Below are 17573 nucleotides of genomic sequence, written 5' to 3' on the forward strand. Positions count from 1 at the left end.
TTTCAAAATCTATCTGGGAAGCAATTTAGGGATTGAAGCTGTGCACTATGCAGGAGTGGCTGCTGTGGCTGGTAGTGCAGGCCAGTGACCTAAATACTCAGGAGGTGACAGAGGCAGAGGATCAGTCCAGCCTGCTCCAGATCAGCCTGTAGTGAGACCGAACTGAAGGGGGGGCGGGGAGGGAGGGAGGGAGGATAAAGTGTTCATGAGCCTTGAAAGATATTTGGATAAGGTGACTAGAAATTGAAATTTTTATTGTTCAGTGGCAGAGAATTTACCTGTCCTGTCCAAGGTCTTGGTTCAGTCATTGATACTGTAGAAGAGAGGGAGAGAAATAAACGTGTTCAGAGTTGTCTGAAATACGGAAGCCTTTGAATGTATGTATTAAAGACAATTGTCTTAAAATGTTTAATTTGGGATGTCAGTTGGCCTTTACCATTGTGGAGTAGTGAGGAACCTCCAGGTTTGTTCATTTGTGAACCCTTGTTTCTGTCCCAGTTCGCAGCCTGGGACAGACTGGCTAAGCACGTACCATTCCAGCCGTCCTTGCTCATGTGATCTCATGACAATAACAGTCGTCTCAACTCTTAGCACCGTTTCCCTAATGTTGTCTTTCCTTTCTGCAGACACAAACAACACAGCATGATTCTTGTTCCAATGGACACACCTGGAGTAGAACTCATAAGGCCTTTGCCAGTGTTCGGCTACATGGGTGAGCACTTATAAACAAGCCTGGGTATCACATGCAGGAAGGTGGAGTCTGCAGAAGCGCGGAAGGGAGTCAGCAGGGCTGCCAGGCAGGCCCGAGATGAACCCTTAGGAGTCCCTCCAGCCCCATCCGCTCTTCATTGTGCTAGGGGAGGTCCAGATGGAGCAGAAAAGGAGCGGGCTGCGGCAGCACAGCTTCCTGCCTCACTGCTTACACTGTGGAAAGGGCAGGTTGTCCTCAGAATGCAGTCCTGACTGGCAGCCTACTCTTTATGTGTGTTTGTATACTTAGAAAGGAAACCTCAATTGTGGTTTAAAAAAAAAAAAAAGAGTCAACATTTAAAACATTGAAAGTGAGTAAGCGGTGGGAGTTTCTCATCTTCTCATCCTGGAAATGAATGCCTGGTGACACAGTGGGTCTCTTCAGGGGAGGATGAAACATGGATAGACCAATTTGACATGATCACTAAAATGTTTTATTTATTTTTTTATCTCTGTGTTCAATTCTCTTAACCCATAAGAGTTGTTAGTAAACCATGTGATGGGTTTTGATTTATTTGAGTACAAAACACTTCCTTTGATTCTGCCCTTGGGTGGAATTTCTAAGTAAGGCTACTTGTTCCCTGCCACCCATCCTGGGCACACACCCTGTGCTTGTGGCACTAAGGTCATCTACTCATCGAGAGGTTTTGTGACTGCAGTAGATCAAGGTCCTTCCACTTGGGAGTTTACACACTGGGGGAATGAAAGACGTGAAGGCGAGAAGCATCCCAGCTTATAAACTAGGACCTCACCAGTGCAGACCAAGGGTGGTAGACAGAATGATGATTGTATTTCTGCTTTGTCACCCACTGAGCCTGCCTGTCCCCTTGACCTAGGCATTCTTCAATATCAGTTTCCACAGCAAAATAATAAACAAACAAACAAACTCCAGAAACGTTACTCGCTTTCATGCTTGGAGGGTTTTAATTTTCTTAATTTAGTTTCTGTGTGTGGAGGGTATCATGCCTGTGTGCATGTATATCTGTGTCATGCATGTGGAAGCCAGTGTTAGCATCAAATGTCTTCCACTGCCCAGCTCAACCTTGTCTTTCAAGGCAGGCTTTCTCACTGAATCCAAACTCTGACTCTGCCTGTCTCTGCCCTACCACTGCTAGGGCTACAGATGTCCACGAGCATCCCTGGGATCTATGTGGGTGCTGGGGATTTGAGTCTTCATGGCACTGGGCAGACCCTTTATCAGCTGAGCTGTCTCCCCAGCCATCTGTTTTGGATTTTTAGATTTTCTTTGAATCTTTTCCCCCAAACCAACTGACCTTTGGGTCACATGTATGGACATGTATGCTGTGGAACCTTCCATTTCCATAGCTTTACAACTTCAGATGACAGATTACAAACCTCTATCAAATGGTTTCTGAGACCTCTTCTAACTCCAACAGTTGCGTTTGCTGTGACATCGAGTGCTGTGTCCTGAGGACTGAGTTCTACCCTGGAATGTCCACAATATATTCATCTTTGAAATGCTACTTTCACTGAATAATTATGATTCTATTATATAATTATTAACATATTTAACATAAAGTATAATTGTGCAATATAAATATAATAAATATAAATATGTGGTAATATTATATAATTATACCTTATATAATAATATAAAATATAATTATACTTTATAGCAGAGTCACTGTGACTTCTTTGCTCAACTTATTTTGTATTTTAAATGATCATTTTCTGTTTTGTAGATAATGAACATGGTGGGCACTGGGAGGTCCATTTTAATCATGTGCGAGTTCCTGCTACCAATTTAATACTGGGTAAGTATTCCCCCCCCCACAGTATTGTGTATTTCTATTCCCAGGTCTGAATCTGGAAAAGATATACATCGTGAGTTTAGATATCTCCCATCTTATTCCAATTATCAAGGAAAATGTTCATTCTGTGCATTTTTCTTCTCTGGGTTGATATGTTTTTATCTGAGTGTTAAATGAGAGTCTTGTGTTTTATAACATCTGGAAACATAGCTGAATACAAACATTATCCAACTGAGAGCAACATGCTTTTCCTAAAGCATGGTCATGGGCTCCCTACTAGTTTTAAGAAAATGTCAATACTTGCATTGAATTCAGATCCAAGAGAGAATAGACGGAATAAAATTTTACATGTTCACTACATGCCTGAGATGACTTCATCTCTCCATTCACTGGAAACCTCCCAACCGTCAGAGTGGTTTTTCCTCTCATTTCTACCCCTACCACACACAGGCCCTGGGATCACAGTGGAGGACAAACTGCCCCTCCTTTGCCTTTCCTTGTCTCTCTGTGTCTCCCTTATTCACGATCTTTTTTTCTAGACTCCAGATTCCTAAGGCAGGGACAGCGTCTCAGCTTTCTTTGTAGCCATTGGCACTTTACTCGGGACAGTCCTTTCATTAGATTGGAATCCAGATTCCCCTACAGCCTAATGAACTTGATTGCAAACTTGACTCTTTCCTCACCGGAAGACTGTTTATAGTAAGGACAGCTCCGCCTTTCCTAGAAGTCATGATGATAAAAGGGACTGGCTGGTCCATCCTCACGTTCTGCTTGCCTTCTCACAGGTGAAGGCAGGGGGTTTGAAATTTCCCAAGGCCGCCTTGGACCTGGAAGAATCCACCACTGCATGAGAAGCGTGGGTTTGGCCGAGCGCATTCTGCAGCTCATGTGTGAACGGGCAGTACAGAGGGTAGCCTTCAAGAAGAAGCTGTACGAGCATGTAAGAGGATCTTGAATGTCCGGGAGCTTGCTGTAGCCTGCTAACCTACTCTGACCTTAGTGAGAGGAGCTGCTGGAGCGGTTTCCTCTAAGTGAGCAGGAGAGTCTCTGCTGAGGGCGTGGTCACGTCCTGCGTGAGAAGCTGCATTTCCCCTGTGAAACATTAGCAAGTCATTAATGCTTCAATACCCAGCATAGAGAGTGTAGAGGGTCTAGGACATAACAGCTCACTGAGAACTTGGGGGGATTGTCATAGAAAAAGAACTAGCCTTTTCCTTTGGGTTTTGGGAGGGAATCAGAACAGATAAGTGTAAACATAGAGGAAAACAGTACAGTGTAGGCAGAGTTTTTCATGAGGACCACTGATCAGCTCTGTCACACCATCTGACTCCCAAATAACCACACAGAGTTATTGTTAATTATAAATGCTCATCCAATAGCTTAGGCTTATTACTAACTAGCCCTTACATCTAAATTAACCCAAATTTCTTATCTACTCTCTACCAGGTGGTGGTACTTTATTTCAGCAAGGCAGTTTCATCTCCTGCTTGATCCTACCCTTCCTTCCTCCCCTGTACTTTCTGTATGCAAGTCTTGCCTAACCTCTTCCTGCCTAGCTATTGGCCAGTCATTTCTTTTATTAAACAAATCAGAAGGCACCTTGGCAAAGACACATCTTCACAGCATACAAAAAGATTATTCCATAATAGTACATAATTTAGAGAAAGAAGCATTCTGTGATAGATTAAATAATGGGATGGGCTGACTCTGGAGGAAGCCAGTTTGCTACTAATGGAGAAACATAAAAATGGAACCAGCATTTAATTGGTGGTACATGGTTTTTGAATTTTCATCTATAAATTATATACTGTTGTGTCTGTTATTAACAACCCACTATGAATATTGTTACAAATATACAGAAAAATTAAGTCATGTGTATCAGCAGAGGGAAGTGGGATAGCTGCAGGCCCTGGAGAACCTACAAGAGAGATGTTCTCTTCTAATTTTTAAGAAACCAGAAACTTAGTATTAGGTATTTAATCTTACTGTTGCTCACATGCTAGTATTAGGTCTATCTTGTGTTGACGGAGGTATTGTGCTTGATGCACACATGTGTTTTATTGCATGAGTCCCCTGCACAGCTATAACCTCAGAATGTTTCACAGTGGCTTTTTTTTTCTTTCTTTCTTTCTTTTTTGTTGTTTTGTTTTTGTTTTTCTATACGGTTTCACTGTGTAGCCATGGCTATCTTGGAACTCAGTTTGTAGACCAGGCTGGCCTCAAACTCAGAGAGCTATCTGCCTCTGCTTCTGAAGGGCTGGGATTAAAGGTGTGCGTCACCACTGCCCGGCCACAGCAACTTTTTGCTTAGGTTTGTTTGTCTTGTTGCTTTTTGAGACAGAGTCTTTCCTTGTAGGTCTGGCTGTCCTAGAACTCACAGAGGTCCACCTGCCTCTACCTCCCAAGGCTAGGATTAAAGGCATGCAAGAGCACACCCAGCTTTCCCGTAGGTTTTTATAAGCTGTGTTTGCCTTGTGAAGCACTCCATCTTCAATGTTGGTTTTGAGAGCAATGCTTGAAATTACCTGGCGCCAGTGAGAAGGAAACACAGAACACACAACAAACCCACTTAGGAGTTTATTAGAGGGGGCATGCACAGGCCTGGGGAAGTCAGTGTGCAGAGAGAGAGGGAGGGAGGTGGCATGTCCAGCTTTTAAAAGCTGCCTAGCGCATGCGCACAGGGGTTGATGTCACTATGTCATATGCAGATGACAGGGCTCACTCATGTACACAAGGGTTTAGCTGAGTCATACATGGATGACGCACCCACGCATGTGTGCAAGCCCTTAGCTGAGTCATTTGTGGATGCCTCACAGGGGGCCCTTTTAACATCCTTGGGGGCCCTTAGGCACTTCTGCCTGAGGGTTTGTCTGCACATGCATGACCCCTAGAACCCGGAAGTATCAGCCTTATGTGGCTGAAATCATTACAATGCTGGTACAGATATAAATACAAATGCTAACAATAGTAGCATTGTAGCAGAGGATAAACTGGAAGGAGGGGTCTGCAAAATACAACAGCAGTAGTTACTTAACACTAATATTTGTGAAGTGTTCGTGCTCACTCAACATGGGCATGGTTTGTTCACAACACTGTTTTTAAGAAGAACGCAGCCAGCCTCGTACACCTATGCAGTAACGATCTGGAGGAAGCCCCTTGGTGTATAGAGAGGACGAGGAGTCAGCAGTCCAGGAGCATTGTGGGAGGATACGGGGACCATGATGAATATGGCCCTGTTGCTGCCAAAAAGGGACTTCTGAGTTGCCGACAGCACTGGCCATGACTTCTTCCCAGTAGCTTTTTGAGCTTGTCATGTAAGCGCTAGAGGACACACTAGGGTGTCCAGCAGGCCTCTGATAAAGTTAAAGGGAGAACCTGATGGGGTGTCCAGCAGGCCCCCTGATAAAGTCGAAGGGAGGACACAGTGGGGTGTCCAGCTCTGCCCCTCTGCCCCTCTGCCCCTGCCTCCCAGTGCTGTAATTAAAGACATACACCACACACCTGACCTGAGTGGTGGTTTTTTAATTAATTAATTAATTTTTATTTTATATGCATTGGTGCTTTCCCATGGGTATCGGATCCCCTGGAACTGGAATTACAATTGTGAGCTGCTGTATGGGTGCACGGAATCAAACCCAGATCCTCTGGAAGAGCAGTCAGTGCTCTTACCGCTGAGCCACCTCTTCAGCCCCCCGAGTGGTGTTTGAATGCTGCACCAGGGAGGATTCCACCCCTCCCTCCCCGTCCTTTAATATATCCTACAACCCTGGTGAGGGCTTAGAATGTGTCTCCTTCTCCTGGAGCCCTCTCCCATCTGGCTCGAATTAATGGAGCTGGCAGAAGCAGAGAGAGAACGTGAAGGCATGTCACAAACAAGAATCCGCTCCAGTTCTTTCCTTCAATTTGTAAAAATGACATTTTGTTTCCTTGAATGAGGAGATTCCTTCCAGCTGCCTTCTAGATTACTCCAGCTCTGAAATAGAATTTCATCTTAGTCAATACATTTGGGTATTTCCCGGAGTGGTGTCCACCCTTCAGTGCTCTTCAGCAAATCTGGGGTCTGAGGAGACCCAGCTGGGAACTCGGTTCTTCCTTCTAAAAGCTAAGAAGGAGGAACATTTAAGTCTATTCATGAAGTTGTGATTTCCCTGTTCGCCATTCATCAAAAACAAACAAACAAAAACAAAAAACAAAACAAAAAAACCATCATCTTCTGGCAGCCTGCTTGGAATTAGTTCTGGGCCTGTTTTCACCCACCGGGCCAGTCCTGCCCCGAGTCAGGACCCCAGAGCACCACCATGCTGAGTCTGTGGCTGCGGTTTTGGAAAGTAAGAGGCAGCAGATGGACATTTTAACCAGGCGCGGTGGCGCGCGCCTTCAGTCCCAGCACTCGGGAGGCAGAGGCAGGTGGAGCTCTGTGAGTTCGAGGCCAGCCTGGTCTACAGAGCGAGTTCTAGGAAGTCAGGGCTGTTAGAGAGAGATCCTGTCTCGGAAAAATAAATATTTTTCTACTTGACCCAATACATGTGATCACAATGAAATCGGTATAAAAATAGGATTAATGGAGTAGTTTGCATTTTAAAATTGAGTGCATATTTTACATTTTGTGTTACATTTAGACACACTTCAAATCTTAGACGCCACGGGAAGCTGAGGAAGGATGGCTGAGCATAAGATGACTGTGGGAGATTCCCACGGTTTGAATCAAGCGCTGTAATTGCTGAGCAGGCTTAGCAAGCATCGTAAACAATAGTTCTGTGTTTAAAATTGGGAACCCAGAAAAATCCATTTTGATCATCTGGGATCATTTACTATGTCTCCTGGACTCCCATGCTGAATTCTGAATGTCCAGTTGCTTCTGAGATGATGTTGATGTTGTCATGGATATCGTTAGGCTACAGATTTCCCATCAGCATAGGCTCCTTTAGGCTGTCCTTTCATGAAGCAAACTCACTTCCCTCTCAACACCATCTTCAGTGACTCCTAGCAACCATGACCTGCTCCCTTTAAGGCCTTTTTTCATTCCAGACATGGGATTATATAATATGTAAACGTTTGGGGGTTGACTGTCTCCCTCAGTCGTTGTTCTTTGGACAACCACAAGACTGTGTGATTCAGTGGCCAGCAGTACCGCCGAGCATCATCTCTTTGCTTAGCCTCTGTAACATGAGGGCCTGCTTGTTGGGGTTTCTGTCTTGCCCAGTTCCCACAGTCGTTTGGTCCCAAAGAATCACACAGAAGGACTACATAAATTATAAACTGATTGGCCCATTAGCTCAGGCTTTGTATTAGCTCTTATAACTTATATTAACCCATTATTCTTATATATGTAAGCCACATTTCTCAGTACCTTTTTCAGCAGGGCAGGCCACATCCTGCTTCTTCAATGTCTGGGCAGGACTGCGGGAGGAGCTTCCTTCTTCCCAGAATACTCCTGTTCTCATTATCTCATCTCTACTTCCTGTCTGGTTTTCCCGTCTATACTTCCTGCCTGGCTACCAGCCAATCAGCGTTTATTTAAAATATAATTGACAGAATATAGAATTGTCCCGCACCAAGCATCTGCTAAGGGACACCTGCGCCATTTGTGGTTTTATGTCTTGGGTTGTTATGAATCTGGTAGTGGGTGAATACTAACATCATTACCCTGAGATGCAAGCCGAGAGAACGGTTCCTGGGCAATGTGTCATTGTCTGTTCAGCCCACAAGCTGTATGTGAGTGGTCCAGTTTCTGTGCATCCCCACCAGCATGTGATGGTACCAGCGTTTTCTTTATGTAGGCATTTTGATTGGCTTATACTAACTAATATGTCAAGTTCTTTATGTCACCCTTATAGGGACATCTTGTCATTATTTGCCACATCCTTCCTTTGGGCTTTTGTCTGATGCCCATAGTCTACCTTGATAGTTTGATGTTTTCTACTGAGTTAGCTTACATTCTGGGCACTGTACTCTACCAGCTCTGTGGTTTTCAAGTGTTCACCCCCCCCCTTGGCATTTTTCCCCATCCTTTAACAGGGTCTTTCATGGAGCAGAAGTATCCTACTGTAGTGACCCTCACTTGTCCTGTTGTCTTTGTGGCCCATGTTCGGGCATCAGTCTGAGGGCCTTTGTTTTGCCCGTCTGTGACAGAGGTTCTATCTGACTGTTTTCCCAAGATCCTGCACTTTGTCCTGGAGAACAGCAGTCATAATGTAGGGCATGGGCCTTCAGAGTCCTGTTCCTGTCTGTTCGTTTGTTCCAACACTTGCTGGAGAAGTGTCTTTCCTCCATCTAAGTGCTCTTGTGCCGCTACAGAAGTCAGTCGCTGCTGTTTTATTTCTGGTTCTCATATGTTTGAACTCTCTATGAGTCTTTGTCTACCAGCACTGCACATTTTTATACAACTCGTCTCAAAATAAGCTGGACTAAATTCTCTCACTTCACTCTCCTCTTTAAATGTTCCAGGTACTCTAGACCCTTTGCTTTCCCACGCAGTTTTGCTTTGAAGTTCGCTTTCCATGCCGTCTGATTATGTTTGCATGACACATCTTTCCCCCCTTTTTTTGCATTTTTTGCTATGTCATATTTCAAGAACATTTCTTCAAGTCTTGTAAGAACAGACTTACCAATAGCAAATAAATACATCAACGGAAGATCAAAAGTGCCAAGAATGCAGGCTGGTACCACTGTGAAATATCTCTGACTAAAAGATTGCTAACAGTACCCAGTGCTTGGGAAACATCTAGAATTGTCAGTCAGCAGTATAAACACTACCTAGTACAACCATTTAAACCAACTCTCTCTCTCTATATCTATCTATCTATCTATCTATCTATCTATCTATCTATCTATCTCCTTTTCTTTTTGATTTTTAAAATATGATTTCTCTGTGTAGCCTTCCTTGCCTGTCCTGGAATTTACTACCAGGCTGGCCTTGAACTCAGAGATTCGCCTGGCTCTGCCTCCTGAGTGCTGAGATTAAACATGTGCACCTCCACTGCCCGGCAGCCAATTATTTCTTATAAATGTTATCCATTGGCAAACAATTCTACTTCTGGTGTTTCCTTTTAAAAAAATAAAATGAGGAGGCTGGAGGGATGGCTCAGTGGTTAAGAGCACTGACTGCTCTTCCAGAGGACTTAGGTCAATTCCCAGCACCCACATGGCTGCTAGCAACTGTCTCTAACGCCAGGGTCTGACACCCTCACACAGACATACATGGAGGCAAAACTAATGCAAATGAGATAAAAGTAAATAAATTATAAAACAATAAAACGAAGAAGTCGTACTCATCCCAAAGCCTGTGTGGAAAGGTTTACAGAAGCTTCGTCAACCAGAAGTTGGCACGGTCCCAGTGTCCCTCGGCAGATGAGTGGGCAAGTAGACTGTGTTCATCCCCAGAACAGAGTCATTCTCAGTAACAGTTAAAGAACAGATGGACTTGGGTAGAATTCAAAGCATTACACTGGGTGAAAGCAGCCGTTCCCCGTCAAAATCATGCCCAGATGATCTAACTGCATAGCGTTACACACCCTGGAAAAGGCGAAGCTATAGGGCGACCTGTCACGGGGGTTGGGAGTGTAGGGCTATGAGAGCTTGGGGGAGGAGACTGTTGTACGTCACACCTGTGTGTTAAACTCTCAGAGCTGTTCCCACAAGGTCTTCCCGCTTCTCTGGGGGTGGCCTCTGTTTGTTCGCTATGTGTATGGGTGTTTTGCCTGCACTGTGTGTGAACCAGAAGAGGGCATCAGACCCTCTGGAACTGGAGTTATAGATGGTTGTAAGCTGTCGTGTGGGTGCTGGGAACTGAACCTGTATCTTCTGGAAAAGCAGCCAGTGCTTTTAATCACCAGGCCCTCTCTGCAGCCCTGGTTGTTTCGTTTTGTTGACAGGGTCTCATGTAGCCCAGGCTAGCCTTGAACTCCTGATTCTTCAGCCTCTACTTCCCGAGTATTGGGACCCGAGTATAGGCACAAGACACTTCTTCAAGGGGAAAGGTCATTTTTAATACAGACCATCACGATAAAGGCGTGGGTTGTCCTAAACGTGTTCTGGGAATGATCGAGTCTGGTTAGAACCAGTTCCTCCGTTTTACACTGCAGAATGTCAATGGGGCTGTAATTAGTGTTCACAAGGACCACAAAGGGTGGTGTGGCAGTAAGACAGTAGCTCAGTTCAGCCATCATCACAGCAGAAATTAAGAAACCCAAAATAGGCATCTGCCACCATGCCTGACAACCTGAGCTTGGAGATCATGGCACAAGATGTGCACAGATGTGCGCGCGCGCACACACACACACACACACACACACACACGTGCGCGCGTGCACGCACATATGCACATATTCTAAAACACCCAAAACAAATTATTTTTTCTGAGCAAGCAACACTTCTACAATCTTCTCATTTTAACTGTGGTATTTCGCAGGTTTGTAGCTAGGCTGGTGTATATCAAGAGAATCAAGTCTATATAAGCAAAAACTATGCAGCAGGGCTTGTGGGCTACCACTGGCCCAGAAAAAGTCGACCAAACTTCAAGACCGCACTGATCCTCCCCTCGCTCTCCTCCAGGAGGTTGTGGCTCACTGGATCGCTAAAAGTCGCATAGCCATCGAGGAGGTCCGCTTGCTGACCCTGAAAGCAGCGCACAGTATAGACACCGTGGGCAGTGCTGCAGCCAGGAAGGAGGTGAGCTGCCCACCCACTCCACCCTTGCACCACCAGCTGCAGGGTCCTCTCCGCCTCTCCCACCCACTGGCTGTTTCAGGGTCTGTGCCCCCGAATGACACTCAGATTACAGGAAGTCTCCGTGTTGTTTTGGTTTAATGACTGAATGTTTGTCACCTGCTGGCCTAACCGAATGGCTTTCAGGATGCAGAGTGCCTGAAGTCCTGGGCTGTCTGCATACCTGGAATCGATGGTGCCCACTGCACCTTGTGTCCAAAGCATCTCCAGTATCTCTCTGCCTTGGGCATCGGGCTAGATGATGGGTATGGAGTGTATGGGACAATTCCTCCACGCTGTAAATTCCACCTATTGTTGCCTGCCTTCTCATGTATCCAGCTGATCTGGAGTGAGGGCGTACTTATTTTATTCTAAAAACTCATAATATTTCTAAGAAAAAAAACCTGATTAATGGAGCAAAGACCATGGACTTTGTGTGAATACAAACAGTCTGCATATGAAATCCCTTTGGAAACAAGGCAGCTTAGAAACAGATGTCGCCTGGAAGCAAGATCCATCCCTTCCCAGAACATCACCGCTGACTGAAATAAAGCCCTTGCTTTAACGCTGCAGCCTTCTGTTGGCCTCCAGCACAGATCCTGTTTAGTGGTGACTCGGGTGTGGGAACGTTTCCTTGTTTTACTTCACAGAGAACTGCCAATTCTTTCAAATGCTGGCACACTGTGTATGGTCTGAGAGAAGAACATTCTTTTCCTATCTTGCTTTTGTAGATTGCAATGATCAAAGTGGCTGCCCCCAAAGCCATCTGCAAAATAGCTGACCGGGCCATCCAGGTGTATGGAGGGGCAGGCGTTTCCCAGGATTACCCTCTGGCTAGAATGTAAGTACATGTCATCTAAGAATATTTACATCGAGTGTCGGGGAGATGATTTGGTTGAGGAAATGCTCTCCATGCAGGTGTGCGATCCTGAGTTTGAATTGCAGGCACCCAGTTAAAGATCTGTAGTTTCAAGCTGGGAGGCAGAGGCAAGGGGAGCCAGAGAAGGCTACAGGCCAGCTAGCCTGGCTTCCAAAACAGTGAACAAAGGGGAAGGTGAAGACCAGCACCCACGATTGTCCTCTGATCTCCTCATAGGCACCGTAGTGTGTGTACGTACCATACACAAAAATTTTCAAACTAATGTACTTGAAAGGATTGACATTAAAATATGAAGATTGAAATAAGTGTCAATCAAAAGATAAAATCAGGTTTTAATCTACAGATGCTTTGACGGTAATTGTTAGGAAAACAATAAGGCTGCTTCCCGCGTATTATTGAGAGTGCAGTGACCTGGGGGGTTACAGTGGACTTCCGTTCTAAGAAAGCTGCTCTTAGCGCAGCTTTGTTAGCCTTTGCCTGAGAGGTGTACTGAGGGCTTCTGTGCTCCAACATGGAGTTCCACCTAGAAGCAGGAAGAAGGGGAGGGCTCAGAGTCGTGGAGGGGCCCAGAGCCAGGCCCTGTGTCCACCCACCAAGAGGCAGCAGCTGAGTTTGCAGCATTGGTGGCAATGACCGTCTAGTGCTGGCTACTGGGGACATGACGGAAAGTCCCCTGTTCCCCACTTGCCCTTCTCCACGCCGGCACCGTGCCGTGTTCTTGTCTCACTGTGGGGGCTGTCTTATACATGTCCGTCTTTAACCTAAGGAGCTAACGGCACCGCCATCCGGCTGGCTGCTGTGACTGTCATCAGAGCTCTTGGTTCCCGTCAGGTCAGATAGTGCAGCAAACCACGCGTGAGAGCAGCCCACTTAGGCCTTGTAAAGTTTCGCCCTTTGGCCAGCGTGGTGGTACCGAACTGAAATTACAGTCCTTAGGGGTTGGGTAATGACAGGAAGACTGAGAGGGACTTCCGCCTGGGCCATGTCACAAGTTAGAGACCAGCCCTTGCCACACAGAGAGGCCCTGCTTGAAAACCAAACAGAGCATTCTGCTTTCCCCGAGTTGGGGCTTTTATTAAGTAATGTGTTATCTAGTTACATGTGTTAACTATATATACAATAGACAATGGAGTTCATTATGACGTTTCCACATATGTATGCAGCCTGCAGTGATGGATGGGAGTTTTTTAAAAAAAAATATATTTATTTGTTTGATTGAACTCTCACTTTTTTGTTTGAGATAAAAATCTCCTGTAGCCCAGGCTAGCCTCAAACTCAACTTGCTCTGTAGCAAAGGAAGACCTTGAACTTCTGATCATCCTCTTGTCTCTAACTCCCAAGTGCTAGAAATATAGGCTTGTGACATCACATCTGGCTTTGATGCGGTGCTGGGGATCAAACTCAGGGCCCTTGCATGCTAGGTTAGCACCGTGCCAAAAGGGCTACCCCTAGCTTATAGAACTGCTTTCTTTCACTTCTGGGTGGAGGACTCCCTGACACTTGGTTTGTAAGCCTGTCTGCTGGGCGTGATCCCCAGCTTCTGCTTGTTGTAGAAAGCGTCTCCCATCCGTTTCTAAAAGCTAGCTCAGCCGGGTACTGTGATCTTGTTTGGCAGCTACCTCCTTTCACGACTGGAATACATTCCTTCCTGGCCTGTGGTTTTGTGCTGAGGAATCTGTGGATAGCCTGAAAAGGATAGCCCTCCATGTGGCTGGGCACCGTTCTGTTGCAGATACAATTCCTGTTCCGTCTTGTACCATTGGCGGTCGCATACAGTCTGCCATGGTGATAGCCTCTCCTGTCATTTCTATATGAGGTCCTATGTCTCTTTACTGTTTCACTGAATGGATTTTATATCCTCTGAGCTTTTTCCCCTTGCCTTGTACTCTAAAAATGTATTCAGTGGCACCTCCAGAGCCCAGAACTCTCTCTCTTTCCTTTGTATGTCCTCTGTTTGATGGAGCAATACAAAAGAGAGTTGAGAGGAACTTTCCTTGGGTTCGGTTCTCTCCTCGGCATGCAAGAGTCACAGCCCTGCTATCTGGTCTGCTCCCATCCCTGTGCCTTGTGCTCCCACACACTACTGTCAGGAGCAGATGTGAGAGTAAAGAGAGGGTTGATGATGCTGCCTGCCCACATGCAGCATCTGGCCAGGGACCGCTGACTGCTCAGGTCCACACACACCCAGCCCCTCACTGCTGAGGGCAGGGACCGCTGTCTGCTCAGGTCTACACATGCCCGGCCTCTCACTGCTGAGGGCAGGGACCAAAACTAGCAGCAACCCTCCTCGAGGAAGTTCCTTTCACCCAGTTGAGATCACGGCTTAGGGTTACTGCTCCCACTGTCGGAGTAGCCACACAGAAAGAAGCCCACACCCAGTTCTGTCTACACCATGGTCTGAACTGCCACCGTGTCCCCACTCCTGTGTGGTGTGTGGAGACAGTGGATCACTCTGATTCTGCCACCAAAGTTCTCAGCCACAATAAAGAAGCTCCCCTCACTAGGATCAGTTCCCACAGTCCAGTTATCTGCGCCTCAGGGCAGCCATCTTGAATCTTCCTGAGCTGGGAACGTTAAAATGGCCGCTTCAGAAACCCTTGGCTTTCTCTCGTCGTGTTCCTTGTATTCTTTCCTTTTCTTGGATTGGGGCGAACATGACCTGATAGTATCGTGTTCTTTGAAAAGTCTGTGACCCCCGCTCTCTCACCCTTCCAGGTATGCTACAATACGCACCCTGCGCTTAGCAGATGGACCTGACGAAGTCCACCTCTCTGCAATCGCCAAAATGGAGCTTCAGGAGCAGGCTAGACGGTTGACAGCCAGGATGTGAGGGGAGCAGCCTGCCCCATCCCACCGCTATAGAGGCTTGAACTCAAGTCTTCCGTTTCTGCAGGAGTTTGAGTGCAAGGCTAATCATTCACTGTGGTAAAGCTTTTAGTATCTGTTTTGATAATTGGGCTTTATAATGTTAAAGATCACACAGATGTGAGGTAAATAGGAAATTCCATAGCTCTCATCATTGAGTGTAGCGTCTAATGGTTTAGCATTTGCCTTATACACGTGACCTGTGATGACCTGTGATGAGGTCGTACAGGGAATGGCAGAGCTATCTCTGGATTGTGAGCATGAAAAGCGATTTGCTTTGACTTTTAGGAACTAAGCCATGTGAATAGACACCCAGACCTGTTTCATCTTGTCCTGAAAACATATGTCGTGGTGCCCCCTTTGAATAATGTTCTGGAGGTTCGAGTAGCACCTCCGAGAAAGACATAGCTGGAAGTTCTTCCGAGTTCCCCTGCAAAGCCTCTTCCTAACCCAGCAGTGTTGTCAGGGGAACACACAATCAAGAACACTTAAGTTAAACAGAAAACGCCACAGAGAGCCATTGCCAGCTGCCGCCGCTCAGAGCTCTTCAGTCCGTGAGAGCCAGTCTGGCCAGGTCGGCCTTGGGGCTGGTCCTGTCAGAGCTGCTCCTACGGTGCAGCTGTTGCCACCATGGTCCTCTGCATTGAAAGTTTAAATACATATTTGCAGTTCAGTTCCTGGGAAAACTGTTAAATGTAACTGGGTGTTACGTATATAAGGCTCGGGTGGGTGGATCTACTTTTTCAAGTGTGGATGTTTTCAAATCTCAGTACAAAAAGAAGTATTTTAAATCAAAATTTGGTATCCAAATAATCACAGGAAGTGTAAAGTACATACTGGATTTTGAAAACTTAACTGAAAATAATTTAAAATATCCCATGGATAAATACCTTTCTATATTGATCATATATTGAATTATATTTTGGAAATATTGAGTTGAATAAAATATACCCAAATCTTCTCTGTTTCTCATTGCCATTTTATGGTGTGAATACATTGGGAAAACAGCTGGGATATTATTTAAATTTTCAAACCAAAGTATTTTCGGGTGTAAAATCATTAACCTTTTCATCAGAAAGTGTGCTCATGGCATTGGATTGTGGATGACCGGAGATGCTGTCTGTTGTGGTTGAGTTTCTTTTAGGGGGTGCTGTGTAGGGGAAGCCCGGTCTGCCACAGACCTGGGCTGGGAGCTGTGTCATGTGGACTTTACAACTTCTGCCTCTGCACCCTCAGCTCCCTCTGACTCCCTTCCTTTACAATACAGTGGGATCTCCTTTTTAATCCTGGGCTTTTGTTTCCTGAGCTACTGTGAGAATCCCGGGCGTCATGGAGGAGCAACTTGAACCTGGGACCACAGTAAAGCACTTTACAGTTTCCTTGTCTGTAGCTCCTCAAATCTTAGGAGTAAATATACGTACTCTTCACTCTTTAAAGTTTTGGGTTAGGAGATATCAGGGGGATTGTTTGTTTGTTTGTTTGTTTGTTTGTTTGGGTACCTGGCCTTGAACTCCGAATCCTCCTGCCTCGGCCTCCTGGGATTGTGAACATATTATACCACCATGTCTGACCTAGGGTTTTCCTCTGTTGGCTTCATTTTGTTTTTAGCTATCTGAATTAAGGTTCATATCTTAAAGTCTCGTAAGCACTTTCTCTGTCTCTGAGGAAATTCAGCTGCATGGGCTGCAATTCATTCCAGCTCATTTATCGTCGTCTTGACGCTTTTCCTCAGCCTGGTCACTGCTTGTGACCCACACTGTACACAAAAATCCAATCCAATGTAAAACTGGTAGTTGCTTTCTAAAAGTCAATCCAATAATCTACCTTTTTATCTTCTCATATCTGTATCATCCCTTTTTTCTTTTCAGAGTAGATTCTGCCCTTTTATCCTATCTGTATATTTTAATAAATAAAGCTTGCCTGAAGATCAGAGAGTAAAACAGCCACACTGGTTTGCCACACAGACCAGGCAGTGGTGGCACACACCTTTGATCCCAGTAGCCACACTAGTTCACCATGGAAGCCGGGCGGTAGTGGTGCACGCCTTTAATCTCAGCACTAGAGAGGAAGATAAGATGGGAGGAGACAGCTCTCAGGTTCAGTCTCATTCTGAGGATTCATGACGGCAGGATCGCCATTTCAGTTTGAGGTAGGGGTAAGAGTCAGTGGCTGGGTACTTTGCTTTTCTGATCTTCAGGTTGAATTCCAATACGTTATTTGTGTTACACCGCATCTCTTTCCTTACCTTTAATTTACTCAAATAAAATCACATTAAAATGATCAAAGGAGCAAAGCCAATAAGATGGCTCAGTGGGTAGAGTCACCTGCAGCCAAGCCTGGTGACCCGAATTCAGTACTGAGTCCCACATGGTGGAAAGAAGGAATCCCATACATACTCATACCATACACACACACACACACACACACTCATGCGCATACCTGCGCGCGCACACACACAGAATAAATAAATGCAAAAAAAAAATGCCAAAAAAAAAAGATTTTTTTAAGTGAAAAAGTCCCATTATAAAATAAGAGTGAGGGACCCAGGCATGATGAGAGAATGAACTTATGATAAGCTTGTGCACTTGAAGCCATCTCTA

The 17573-nt window shown here is 45.5% G+C and overlaps 1 protein-coding gene across 1 annotated transcript in view; it reads left to right on the plus strand.

Moving 5' to 3' along the window:
• The window catches only part of Acad11 (acyl-CoA dehydrogenase family member 11), a 79484-nt gene extending 63566 nt beyond the window's left edge, over positions 1–15918 (plus strand). The window contains exons 15-20 of the mRNA XM_057766345.1: positions 627–712; positions 2454–2525; positions 3308–3462; positions 11076–11192; positions 11960–12069; positions 14824–15918. Coding sequence (XP_057622328.1) covers positions 627–712; positions 2454–2525; positions 3308–3462; positions 11076–11192; positions 11960–12069; positions 14824–14938 — 655 coding nt within the window. The 3' untranslated portion in view covers positions 14939–15918. The remainder of the gene's footprint in view (positions 1–626; positions 713–2453; positions 2526–3307; positions 3463–11075; positions 11193–11959; positions 12070–14823) is intronic.
• The last annotated feature ends 1655 nt before the right edge of the window (positions 15919–17573 follow it).

Source organism: Chionomys nivalis, chromosome 4 (genome assembly GCF_950005125.1).
Source record: "Chionomys nivalis chromosome 4, mChiNiv1.1, whole genome shotgun sequence".
Taxonomy (NCBI): domain Eukaryota; kingdom Metazoa; phylum Chordata; class Mammalia; order Rodentia; family Cricetidae; genus Chionomys; species Chionomys nivalis.